At 39.0% G+C, this 13,946-nt stretch overlaps 1 protein-coding gene across 5 annotated transcripts in view; it reads left to right on the top strand.

The window, feature by feature from the left end:
- Positions 1–9,493: 9,493 nt before the first annotated feature.
- The window catches only part of Arhgap12 (Rho GTPase activating protein 12), a 108,069-nt gene continuing 103,616 nt past the window's right edge, over positions 9,494–13,946 (top strand). For 3 of the 5 annotated variants that reach the window (XM_013515442.1, XM_013515441.1, XM_013515440.1), the window contains exons 1-2: positions 9,494–9,530; positions 11,758–12,512. In XM_013515442.1, coding sequence (XP_013370896.1) covers positions 11,835–12,512 — 678 coding nt within the window. In that variant the 5' untranslated portion in view covers positions 9,494–9,530; positions 11,758–11,834. Of the gene's footprint in view, positions 9,531–11,757; positions 12,513–13,946 lie in introns of those variants that run through there. The other 2 variants (XM_013515444.1, XM_013515443.1) reach the window with 1 other exon arrangement.

The raw sequence follows: 13,946 nt of genomic DNA, 5'->3' as shown, positions 1-13,946 counted from the left end.
GGTATTTCTTTGTGGTTTTAATTTTCATTTCTTGGTGACTAAAGATATGAATCTTTTCATAAGCTTCTTTATCGTCTGTAGAGTTTCTTGAATAAATCCGTGCAGATCTTTTGCCTGGTTTTTATTGGAATATTTGTCATCTTACTATTGTTTGTTTGTTTGTTTTTGAAACATGGTCTTTTTAAAAAAATTTTATTTTTTGGTACCAGGAATCAAACTCAGGACCTTGCGCTTGCCAGTGAGACAGGGTCTTGGTATGTAGCACAGGCTGGCCTCAAACTCATAGCAGTTCTCCTACCTCAGTCCCTCAAGTGCTGAGATTACATGTGTGTACCTCCATGCCCAGCCCTCATTTTACTATTAATTTGTAAATTCTTTATATGTTCTATTTTATTTTATTTTTTGTCTTTTTTTTTGAGACAGGGTTTCGCTATGCAGTTCAGGCTGGCTTGAATTCACTTTGTAGCCCAGGTTGACCTCGAATTTGAAATGATCCTGCCTCAGCCTTCCAAGTGCTGGGATTACAAGCATGTGCCATCAACACCTGACCTCTTTATATATTCTAGACAGGAATTCTCTTTGTTAAAATGTTTTTCAAATATGTTCTCTAAGTCTATATCGCTTATCTATTAAATTCTTTTTTTGTTTTTCTGGGGAGATAGGATCTTGCTCTGTAGTCCATGCTGGCTTTGAATTCACTATGTAGTGCAAGTTTGGCCTCCAGTTGTGATGTTGTTGACTCAGCATGTGGATTGGTGGGATTATAGGCATTTGTCATCATGCTTGCTTGCTTATTTATTTATTGGTGGTATTGGGGATTCAACCCAGGTCTTCACATTCCCAGTCCTTTTTTCTTTTTCTTTTTTGTACTTTTAAAATTTTATTGGTACATTTTTTAAAATCAGATTTTATTTGTGCATTTTAGATATATGTGATGATAACTTTCATCATAGGGAATTTATACCTGTATATGATGTGTCATCTTTTTTTCCCCCATTTCCCTTCCTTCTCTTTAGTTCCTCTTCGCTTTCTATTTTTGAGACAAGGTCTGTCGGAGGCCTTAACTTTCCCAGACTGGGCATGATCTTGTGATCCTATAGACAGCCTCCGAAAGTGCTGTGATTACAGGCATGTCTCATCAACTCTGGTTTAATTTCTTATTGGTGTCTTTTGTGGAGCAGAAGTTTTAAATTTTAATAAAATTGAACTTATTTTTTTCATACTGACTTGTTAGTCTATATTTTCTCTATGTTTGCAGATAGAAGTTATGTAATTTTAGGTCTTAGATTTATCTGTGATCCATTTGGAATATGATATGATACAATAAAGTCTCCCCTGTCTCCCATGTGATTATCTAGTTTATAATTTGTTGAAAAGATTATCCTTGCCCAGTTGAACTGTTTGTTTATTAAAAATTGATAGAATACATATGTATGGGTCTTTTTCTGGATTCTGTTTTATTTACATGTATATATGCCAATTTCACACTGTTTTGATTTCTGGAGTCTTATAACAATTCTTGGTGTCAAGTAGCTTCCAACTTCCAAGTGTTACTCTTAATTTTAAAAGGTTGCTTTGGTAATCGTGGGTTTCTTGCTTTTCTATACAGTATAAATGTCTTGAGTCACCTTGTAAATTTCTTTGAGATGTTGAATTGCATTGCAGTGAATTTATATATGAATTGTGGGAGAATTGACATCTTAGCAATATTGGGTCTTTTGATCTGTGATTACAGTTGATATTTACATTTCAAGGTCTTTAAAAATATTACCAGTTTTGAGGTTTTCAGTATAGAAGTCTTGCATGTCTTTTTCTCTTTTGTCATATTTGGTACTGGTGTCATGTTTGGCATTTTATTTAATTAATTTTATTTATTGTGCGTTTTTATAAAAATTCAACAAAGATAAAACTGTGTCAGGGACAGTAGGAAACAGCAGTGTGACAATGGCACTTATAAATGCAGAACTTTACAACTAGGGAATAGTGAGCTTTTTTTTTTTTTTTGGTCTTTTGGGACAGGGTCTCACTATGCAGTTCAGGCTGGCTTTGAGCTCACTTCAGCCTGGTCTTGAACTCACAGTGATCTTCCTACCTCAGCCTCCCAAGTGCTGGGATTACAAGTGTGTACCACCACACCCAGCACTAGTGAGTTTAGGAACCTAGAGGAGACTCAGCTCACTTCAAAGGAGAGAACAGAAAGAAAAGAACGGCCTTTTGGCCTCATTTATTGTACTTCTCGATCCTGCACGGTAAGAAGTAGAGTGACGTGAAGTACAAGAGCTCGTGCTCGAATATACTCTCCTGAGTGCGCAGGCTGGAGGCTCGCTTGTAAAATTAGGAGAAAAAGATGAAGTCTCTGCAGAGGAAACACAATGTAAAATGTGTTACTACCTCTGTAGTTTACGTTTATCCACAAGATGGTCGTGTGACTTTTCACACAGTGGGCTCCGGCTTAGGGTTAAATGTGCTTTTTAAGCCCAAGGCCTCCCACTGGTCAGGTGTGGGCACATTGTGCTGATGGGGTGTGAGTTAAGTTCTCTCCTATCTGAAGGAAACGAGCAAGGTTGGCAGTCTGAACAGTAGACGCACTGGTATGCACTCAGACCTTGCATAGATAACCTTTAAACAATTTGTACAAAAATAGTTCTGCTTAATGTGGGCTGTAACAAAACCAGTGCTTGGCATTCAAAATTTTTATTTATTTTTTGGTATTTTAAAACTTCAATTTCTGATTTCTTGTGTTTAGTGTATAGAAATACACCTGATTTTTATGCTTACCATACCTGAAACAACTTACTAATTCTAGTAGCCCTTTTGTAGATTGCTTAAGACTTTCTGCACAAATGATCCTGTTATCTGCAAAAAATGTTTACCTCCTATTTTTTTGGGCATCTTGTACTGGCCAGTGCCTCCAGTCCTGTGTGAAAAGAGGTGGGGATCACTGACCCCTTTCCTTCTTCCAGGTCTCTACCATGTATGATGTTAATTCTAGGTTTTTTGGTAGATGACCTTTTGTCAGCTTGAGAAAATTCCCATCTAATTTGTAGTTACTATTTGCTTATTTTTAATCACTGATAGATACTATGTTTTTCACATGCTTTTTATGAATTAAGTTGATGGCATGGATGTCTAAAAACATGTGTTAATATGATGAATTATATGGCTTAGTTTTTAAAAAGACTGCTTTTCCTGAGCAGTTTTAGGTTCACAAAAAAAGTTTTGTTTACCATGTTGATTCTGAAAGGAAGAAAATATTAACCTATTGGCTCAAGAAAAAATTCTTTTGATTCCTTAGACCTTTTACTAAATGTTTCTAATCTCATAGCCTGTCTTGATATCTTACATCATCACATTTAAACTGCCTTAGCATGTGCAAGTAAGGCTGAAGGAATTAAAATCGAGTATAAGTCCTTAAAATCTAGGTAGCTTGGTCTGTAGGGATTTTTGGCTTAGAAAGATTTAGTCCGAGCTTGTTGAATTTGTAACTTTTTTTTTTTTTTTTGAGACAGGGTCTCACTATGTAGTTCAGGCTAGGCCTGAATGCACCATGTGGCCCAGGCTGGTCTCTTTGTGGTTATCCTCCTGCCACAGCCTCTCAAATGCTGGGATTACAGGTATACACTGCCACACTCAGCTTATTTTTTTTATTGACATAAAAAAATTAGTGGTTTACTATGAACCCTTACTTCACTCTATGGTTGTAACACTTCTGGAATGCTACTCATAGAAATCATTTTGTGTGTGGCCTTTCAGACTGGCTTTTTTTACTTCGACACAGGATCTTGCTGCATTGCCGGGGCTGACCTTGAACTTGGGAACCTCCTGCCTCAATCTCCTGAGTAGCTGGGATTATAGATGTGTGCCCTTGGGTGGTTTTTGCTAAACTGACATGAAAATCGCACATATTTTTAGTGCACCATGTGGGTTCAGTATGTGTGTGTTCGTGGTGTAATGATCGAAAAGATAAGCGTATCTACTCCAATATTTATCATTTGTGATAAAAGCACTTGAAATTCTTTTTTCTGGCTTTTTGAAATACACAGTACATTATTATTATCTGTAGTCACCCTACTGTGTAGTAGAACACCAGAACTCATTTCTCTGAGGGACTGTAACTAACTACCCATTGACCAACCTGTCCCCATTGATCCCTCCACCTTACTTTACGCAGCCTCTGGTAACTCATTTTACTCTTAACCTCCTTTTTTTTTTTAGCCTGGTTTATAATATTTTCTTTTTCTTCTTACATTTTCTGTTTTCTTTTTTTCTGAGATAAGGTCTTGCCATGTAGTTCAGGCTGGTCTTGAACTCACTTGGTAGCCCAGGCTGGCCTTGAACTCCTGGTGATCCTCTGGCTTCAGCCTCCTGAGTGCTGGGATTACCGGGGTGTGCCACCATACCAGCTTTTTAAAAGTTTTAAATTGTATTTATGATAGTACATTATTATAATTGTCCCATTGTATTGTTATTAATCTTTCACTGAGCCTAGTTTATAAATTTTTCTTTTTTTTTTTTTTAATCTTTTTGAGGCAGGGGCTTGCTGTGCAGTTCAGGCTGACCTTGGGTTCCCGTTGTAGCCCAGGCTGGTCTTGAACTCACCGCAATCCTCCTGCTTCAGCCTCCCGAGTGCTGAGATTACAAGTGTGCGCCACCACACCTGGCTCTAGTTTATTAATTAAGCTTGATCACGTGTGTATAGGAAAGCACAGTATAGATTGTGCTGTCCATGGCTTCAGGGATCCCCTGGGGGGTCCTAGAACGTCTCTAGGACAAGGGATTACTGGCCTCAGGGAGTGTTCCCAGCCTGCCTCTGGCCACTGCCCCCAGCTAGTTTCTAGCTCAGGTAACAGTTACGTGTGTGAAAGTCATCTTAAAGCCTCTTTCCTTTCCGTTGTTATGTGGGGGAAGTGTTGGGGCTGGAACCCAGGGCTGTGGGGCAGGCGTTTGGCCTTGGAGCTGCTGGCTAGCCCTCTTTTATCCTTTGAGACCCTGTTTCTGCTGCTCTGCAAAGAGCAGGTAACAAGACTTCCTCTCTCTGCAGACATTTACCTTGACGAAAGGGCCTGCCGTTGATAAAAGTCCTGGATGGGTTTGTAAAAGGACCTTCCGGGCTCCCCTGGGGCTGGCTCAGGGCCTCTGGGGCTCTGGGGCGCACTCAGCCTCACCCCTGGCACCCGCTGTGCCCTGTACTCTGTCTGTTCTTGCATTCTATCTGGAGCCCCAGGGAAAGAAACTACCTGAGCTGGTCTGAGAGTGCCCACAGAGCATGGTGCTTGGGAGGTGTCATCCGTGCCCCTGCCTGGGCCTGGAGCAGCCCTGCTTTGTGCCCCACAGTGGGGGAGGTGGCTGTGCCAGGTTAGCCAAGGGACTAGCAGATTGGGCCTAGGCGAGTCTCCTGGATGTTTGGGAGCCTTGGGGGCGTCTGTCCAGCTTCTCCCACAGGCTGAGGGAAGAAGGCATAGACTGAATCATGTCCGTGATCTGAAACCCGTAACCTGTGAGGAGGGCCTGGTGTCATTGCAGGCCACGGACCCTGCTGGGTTAGTAACTTGAACGAGTACCCTAAAAGCTATGTGAAGGATTTAATGCCAAGAATCAGTGCCTAAGCTGTGGTGTTTTAGGGTTGTATAATATTTATACACTTCAGGTATGCTAATATTTTACTATTTACAGTATTAGGATTACTGAATAGGTTTTAAATGTCTACATTGATCTTAAATTGTGGACTTGTTAAGTATGGATTCATCTACTGTATTCATCTTAACGTTTTGTGTGATTCCTTCTTTGGCTATTCCTAGTAAGATGTAGTTGATTAAGACGTGTCTTGGGGAAGCAGGTAACATTTGCTTTTATGAACGGTGGTAGGTTTCTTAGTAGTTTACATGGGGAAGACATTTTTTACAAATTGGCAGATGAAAAGGAGAGGCTATTAGATTATAAAATAGCTTCTAAACCTGACTTGGGGAAGAGAAGTACAAGATGTAGGCAGGTGTGTATGGATGTGCATGTGTGTTCTTGAGACATGCAGAAGAGGTTGGACTGGGGAGGAGGAAGCCCAGTGAGTGGCCTGACAAGCCTGCGTGGGTGTTTCTGACACTGCCAGGAAAAGCATGGGTGTACTGGCAGGAGAGAGTGAAAGCGCGGTGTGCATTGGTGAGTGAGGTTCGTAGTTCCTAAGTGTGGGGGGTGAACGTGGACAGAAGAGTGTGGTGATGGGTACACAGTGAGTTCAGTTCGACAAGTGTGATGGGAGAACATTGAAGCTGAGTAAGCGTGAAGCAGAATGCTTGAGAGGAGAAGACACGGGTAAACAGCACTCACCAGTCTGAAGAGAAGAGTGCACAGAGCTGGATGTGGTGGTGTAGGCCTGTAATCCCAGCACTTAGAAGGCTGAGGCAGGAGGATAGCAAGTTCAAGGTCAGGATGGGCAATTTAGCAATGTAGTGAGACCCTGTCTCAAAATAAAAAAATAGAAAAGACTGGGGATATAGGTCAGTGTGAAGGCCCTGGACTCAACTGCCAGTGCTGCCAAAAAAAAAAAAAAAAAAAAAAAAAAAAAAAAAGAAAAGAACAAGCTACAGATTGAGAGAGCACAATCCACTGGTTGAGGAAATTGTGGAAGAAATAATCACATCAAAATTAATACAGCTTATATTTTAAAATAAAAGAATAAATTATTCATATGTTTGTGAATAATGTTCACATAATGTTCACTTAGATTTAATTTTTACTGCTACCCCATAATAATTTTAATTCTTTTTGAGTCCATAATTAATAATAAGGCTTTTCATTTTTATCTACCTGTTGCTAGACCTTTGATTGTAATACACAATTCTTGCTATGTGACTTTCTAGATATGTTAATAATTTCTCCTACAGGCTTTCCAGCCGCATGCCCCATGCCTAACCCTGGTTGTGACTCGTAGTCTTTCTAAGCTTCTGTTCTGTTATCCCAGTGTGTCTGCTCTGGCTCATTTCCTCTGCCTGGGTAACTTCCTACCTTTTCTATACGTGGTAGCAGTCTTTCGAGTCCTTGCCCTGCTTCTTGTTGCCTTTAAGCAAAACTGTAGCCTGGATGTCTCTTGCTGACTTCCTTTTTTCTCCCTAATGCTTACCTTTCCCTAACTCCTCCTGCGTCCTTATCACTGTCATCACTAGGGAAGGTATAATCATAAAGCCTGCCCTGGAAAGTGCCCGGCCTTTAACCCAGGTTGTTTCCCAGCCCCACAGCCCCTCTTGTGCTACTGTGAAATCACACAGCTTGTATTATTATTCACACTTCTGTTTTTCCAGAGAAATGTCTGGCCAGTTCTGTCTGAGGTGCAGTAACCTGAAAAGTAGTTGCTACTCGTCTTCATATCTTCAAAGATGTCTCTTAAATTATTTCGTTCCTCTGGACAAAAAGAAAAATCCTAGTCTCCCAAGGATAAATAGTCATACATCACTTGGTAACAGGAACATTGTATAGTGTACTTACATAAACCTAGATGGTTGACCAACCCCTGTGGCTTCTTTATGCAATCAGCAGACATGGTGCATGCAGTATGGATGAGGCTGCTGTCCCCATAAGACTGTGTTGTGTTCGCCAGTAAACGTTTATTTTATTTTATTTATTGTTTGGAGACATAGACTTGCTGTGTAGATCAGACTTGCCTTGAATTCACTGTGAAGACTAGTCTGGCTTTGAATTCCCAGTGACTCTCCTGCCTCAGCCTCCTGAGTACTGGGATTACAGGTGTGCACTGCAAGTATGCATACTTTCTATAGGTATGCAGCTTTTGTATAGGTATGCATACCTTTCTGTAGGTATGCAGCTTTTCTTTCTAGTAAGTAAAAGGTATATATTCTAAAATAATAATAAAAAGTATGGAATTATAAGCGCAGTAAGCTGGTAGCATAGTCATTTATCAACTACTGTGTACTGTACATAGTATCAAGTACTGTGTACTGTGCATACTGGTACGTGGTGTCCTTTCTTTACTGCTGGCAGTGTGGTGTGCACCAGCACGCCACGGACATACAGGTAATGTGTTGCGCTATGGTACAATGCTGTGATAGGGATTTTCCAGCTCTGTTATAATCTTATGGAGTCATCATTGTATATGTGGTCTGTTTTTGACTGAAATGGTGTTCTGCAGTGGATGGCTGAAGTTCAGTGTAGAGTTTTGAAAAGTTGTGAAAATTTTAGGTGAAGGATTAGTGTACAGAGTGACTAATGTCCTGGTAATCAAGAAGTAAAGACTGTACATTTAGAAGATTAGAATTTCTGTTTACTGTAATGAGAAAAACCATAGGAGGGCCAGGGATATAGCTCAGTGGTACCAGTGCCTGCCTGGCAAGCACAAGGTCCTGAGTTCTATTCCTAATACAAAAAAAAAAAAAAAAAAAAAAAAAAAAAAATTAAAGAGAGAAACCATAGGGTAACAAATTTGGCAGGGCAGAGATAGGGTAGAGATAGAAAGTCAATTTTGGATGTGGTAAATGTTAGGTGCTTATTAAGCTACCAGATAGATTTGGTTGTTAATGTTTCAGTAGTCTCTTTTCATCTCTAGGAATCTTTTCTGTATCTTTTTTTTTTTTTTTTCTGGTACTGGGAATTGAACTCACGACCTTGCGCTTGCCAGGCAGGCGCTGTGCCGCTGAGCTAAATCCCCAGCTCCCTCTGTATCATTTTTAATGACATTAACTCTTTCAAAGAGTTCAGGTCTGTTACCTAGAATGTCTTACTTTCAAATTCATTTCCTAATGACTGCTGAAGATGAAATATGCTTTTGAGGAAAGAAGACAACATACATGACATTGTATATATTTTATTGCATGACGTTAGGAAGAATTACCAGATGTCACACTGTTGATTGTTAATTTAAAGAAGTATTTCTTTTTTGGAGATTGAACCCAGGACCTCACCTGTGCTAGGCAGGTCCTTTACTACTGTGCTACACCCTCAGCCCTTTCAATTTTCTTGTTTTACTTTTTTATGCAGTTAAAAATTTTTTATTAGTACATGGTTGCAGTACATAATGATTACATTCATTATGAGGATGTGTTGGTAAGTTTTATCATTTGGCTAAGTTCAGACTGTTCACTGCAAAAGCCTATTTTATGATTTATAACTCCTAAGTAATGTGGCACAGGGTGGGGATGTGGTAGGACTCCAAATAACTTTGGATGCAATTTCAGTTCTCTTTGTCCATACAGTTCTATAAACTTAAAGCCAGTTCTGTCATTCTAACCATTTTACCAAAGTTGTTTTTCATATAATCAGAAATTTAAAAAGATAGCTCTACAGAAATGAAGTTGAAGCCGGTGAGGGCTCTGTGGCCCTTAGGAAGTGTTTGTCCGTGTTCAGAGGGTGCCGCACACAGTCACGAGATGGAAGACAAGTGTTCCTTATGCCTAGTGTGGAAATGTTACGCTTCTAAAGTGTGAGCAGCTTTATGTTCTCAGCCTTCTTCAAGGAATCTTATTTATAGTTAATTTTTTTTATTTTGTAGATTTAAATGTAACACTGGATATTTATGTCCTTCTAAGGTAAGTTTTTAATTTTTATTTTGAAAACATTATTGTTTTAAATGTTATTCAAGTAGTTTGCCTAGAAAGTAGGTTTTAGTTGCTGAAACTGCATCCGTAATTATTTATCACCTTGTACGTTTTTGATGGAGAAGAAGCTCATCCTCGGGAAAGTGATCATTTCTACCAGTACAGTGTACTGTGCTCAGACTTGGGTGCTGTGACAGACTGGTAGGCTGTCATGGACTCTTGAGTTTACACATTTTTTGGTAAGTCTCAGTTTGCTTTAAAATTTGCACCCTTGAGCATTTGGTTCAATGTATTAGTTTTTGAGAACTGATGTGACAAAGTACAGGTTGGGTAACCCCTTTATGAAAGCTTGGGACCAGAAATATTTTAGAGTTGATTTTTTTTCAGATTTTTGAATATTTATATATATGTGTGATGTCTTGGGAAAAGGACCCAGATCTGAGTGTGAAATTCATTTACCCTTCGTGTACACTTGTATACATAATCTGAAGGTAATTTTATGTAGTATTTTTAGTATGCCTGCATTTTGAGTGACCCATCACGTAAGGTCACATGTGGAATTTTCCACTTCTAGAATCAAGGCAGTGCTCAAGAAGTTTCAGATTTTGGAGCATTTTGGATTTTCGAATTAGGGATGCAAAACCTGTACTGCTAACAACAGCATGGCTTCAAACAGCAGAAATTCCTTCTCTCAAAGCTCTGTAGACTGGAGGTCCAAAATCAAAGTGTGGCAGGCAGAGTGTGCCTGCTGAGGACTCTAGGGGACACCCTGTTCTTTCATCTTTCTAGCTTCTGGGTTTTGCCAGTAGTTGGCATCTATTGCCAGTTTCTCCTTCTGTCTTTGCATGGTCTTTCTCACTGCGTTCTTTGTCTCCAAATCTTTCTCCTATAGACACCAATCACTGGATTTGGGGCCCTAACCAAATATGATCTCAAAACTCCTATTTCCCTATAAGAGCACATTCATAGGTCCTAGGTTTAGTATTTGAGCATATCTTGGGGATGCATTTCATATATGTTTTTTTCTGTTCTTTTTTGTTGTTGTTGTTGTTGTTGTTTGTTTTTTGGGACAGGGCCTTGCTATGTAGTTCAGTCTGGCTTTGAACTCACTATGAAATATAGGCTGGTCTCAAACTCAGGGCAATTCTCTTGCCTCAGCCTCCTGAGTGCTGTGATTATAGGCATGCACCACCATGCCTGGCCCAGTAATTTTTTTTAGTGTTTCTAATGTAAAAGACTGGTTGTATGTTTGCATTTGTGAAATTCAGTCTAAAAAAGAAGTAGAGGTAACAGAAAAATTTGTTAAATACATTTTTTCTTTTAATCTTGTGTATGTTTTGCCTTGTAATTACAATGCTGTTCTTTTTAAATTTTATGTTAATAAATTAGTTTAGTTGGAGAATTTAGTTTTTTTAAGCTCACTGATATTTTCAGTCTTTTGGAAAGTAGAATAAAGTATTAACACAAGATCATTGAAGTTTAACTCCAACTTCGGAAGATGTCTTAGGTGATACGCCTAGTGGAACTAGCTCAGGGCCTGGCTTTTGGTATTGGTGGTATGTATGAGTGATTATTATTGAGCCTTTCTGAGAAATTGAAGATGGTCATAAAAATTAGAGAGTTTAATTCTTATTTTTTATTTCATCTTCCCTTTGTTATTAATGTATGTTTGTGATACATAATACATTCATCTTGGGGAATTGGTATGTACACATACAGCATCTTGATCCTTTTTACTTCCCCTTTTTCCTGTTTCTCCCCATCTTATTTTTGATTAGTACATTGGCTAGTTAGTGAGTTTACTACTCCAGTCATTAGTTTTATTTATTTCTTTATTTTGGTCATTTTGAGACAGGGTCTCTCTATGCAGTTCAGGCTGGCCTTGAGCTCACTTTGTAGCCCAGGTTGGTCTGGAACTCGCAATGATCCTCCTGTGTCAGCCTCCCCAGTGCTGAGATTACAGGCGTGCGCCACTGCGCCCGGCTCAGTTATTAGTTTTAGTTTGGATCATAAATACAGAAAACTATGGATAGGATGGGAGTGTTTTTAATGTAGGGTAATACATGTGATATTAGATACAGATTAACTTTCTAGGCTTGAGATTTGAAGGTATTGATCTCTAAATGGGCTGTGTATGTAGCAGTTGTTTGTGAATAAATACCAAATCCAGATTACATTAACTTTGTCTTTCTTCTTTTTCTCCACTTAAATAAACTAGCTGTGTTAATGCAGGAAGCCATAAAGCCATAATGTGGCATACCATTCTTTCTGAGAGGTGAATATTTCTGAATAAAGATGGCAGACAGAGGTGGGAAGATTGTTCCAGGACAAGTGTATATTGAAGTGGAGTATGATTATGAATATGAAACAAAGGACAGAAAGGTCGTGATCAAACAAGGGGAACGGTATATCTTGGTGAAAAAGACCAATGATGACTGGTGGCAAGTCAAACTGGATGAGAACTCCAAAGCATTTTACGTGCCAGCCCAGTATGTTAAGGAAGTCACCCGCAAAGCTCTAATGCCGCCTCTTAAGCAGGCAGTTGGACTGCCAAATAGTTCTATGAAAACGATCCAGAGTCTGCATCTTCAGAGATCAACAGAAAATGTGAACAAATTGCCTGAACTTTCAAGTTTTGGAAAGCCCTCATCGTCTGTTCAAGGAACAGGTGTTATTCGTGATGCCAATCAGAATTTTGGACCCAATTATCATCCAGGTCAAACTCTGAACCTAAGCCTGGACCTGACCCATAACAACGGAAAGTTTAATAGTGACTCACATTCTCCTAAAGTTTCCAGCCAGAATAGGACACGCTTATTTGGTCACTTTCCTGGTCAGGAGTTCTTGGACATAGAGAAAACTAGCTTCTCACAGGAGCAGTCTTGTGATTCAGCAGGAGAAAGCTTAGAGAGGATACATCAGGACTCTGAATCTGGAGATGAGCTCAGCAGCAGCTCCACCGAACAGATAAGGGTAAGAGTAAAAATAGTGATGAAACACCTCTACTACCTTAGTAACAACTGATTATATGTTTTCTATTAATGAAAATCCTTGGGAGAGTTAAAATCTGTTTTGCTTTATATTTTCAGAATACATGGATTCTGTCAGGCTTTACAGAGCTAGAAGATGCGTAAAATAACTTGGGAAATTCATAAAGGGTCACTTTGGTTTTTATAATCTTTGTGCTTTTATAGGGATAGAGCTACTTTAAATGTGGAAGTTAATTTTTATCTCTTGGTTATACATAAAACAGAAAGAATTTAATTTGTGCAGTGATATTTCTTTTTTCTTTTTGGTACTGGGAATCAAACTCAGAACCTTGTGCTTGCAAGGCAGACACTTGTACCACTGAGCTATATTCCCAGCCCTAGTGATACTTCTTTTAACAGAAAAAATTTTACTGTTCTCAGGCAGTACTCATTTTGACTTCTTCTCAGTACTTCAATTAATAATGGATATCTGAGGAAAGATGTCACTGGAATATTAACTTCTGCTCAGTGTACCTTTTTTGTTAACCTTGAATACCAAGGCCAGCAAGAGCTAATACATTTCTGTTTCCATTAATATGTTTTTCTGTCCTAAGTATGTGTCTATTCTTAAGTGGTTGCACTGACCTTTAGTATAGAAAAATTTTTGTGGTTTGTTCCCCCACTTCATTTTTTTCTGCGATTAAGTCTATGCCAGCTTATTTCTAAAGGGAAGTAAAGTCATCTTAAAAGCACATATATAGACTTTTTCTCTGCAGTGCTGGAGATTGAGCTCTTGCCTCACAATGACCAGGAAAGTGCTTTACCACTGAGCTATTTCTCAGCCTGGGAAAAATTACTTAACCTCTGTGTGTTACGGCTGAGTTCATGTTAAAATAGGGATCACACAGTTAAGTGAATTAGGTGTCCTTTGCTGTTTTTTCCTGTACTGGAGCTTGAACCCGGGGCCTTCACACTGAGCTATATTCTCAGTGCTTTTTTAAAAAATACTTTTAAATTTTTTTTTTTTAAATAAAACATTAACAGACAGACATCCATTTACAAAATAGCATAAGAATAATACAAACAAAACAGAGTTACAGACAAAGTTGTAGGAAATTAACCATGATTGTTGTATTTCTTATTGATAATTTCCAAGTGGTTTCTCAGGAAAAAAATATAGATATACAAAAGAGATACACAATTTTCAGTCTTTGGCAGGTGGCAAGGCAGTTTTTCCAGCACCATTTATTAAAGAGGCTATCGTTCTTCCAGTGAGTTTGTTTGGCCCCTTTATCAAAAATTAGGTGGCTGAGTGTGTTTGTGGTTGTGTTTGTGTCCTCCAGTCTGTTCCACTGATCCTCCAGTCTGTTTTTTATCCAGTACCATGTTGATTTTATTACAGTAGCTTTGTAGTATAATTTCAGGTCAGGGATTATAA

Source organism: Chinchilla lanigera, unplaced genomic scaffold (assembly GCF_000276665.1).
Source record: "Chinchilla lanigera isolate Chin_1 unplaced genomic scaffold, ChiLan1.0 scaffold00028, whole genome shotgun sequence".
Classification (NCBI taxonomy): domain Eukaryota; kingdom Metazoa; phylum Chordata; class Mammalia; order Rodentia; family Chinchillidae; genus Chinchilla; species Chinchilla lanigera.
Note: the sequence above shows the minus strand (reverse complement) of the source record. Positions and strands in the feature narration are given on the sequence as shown.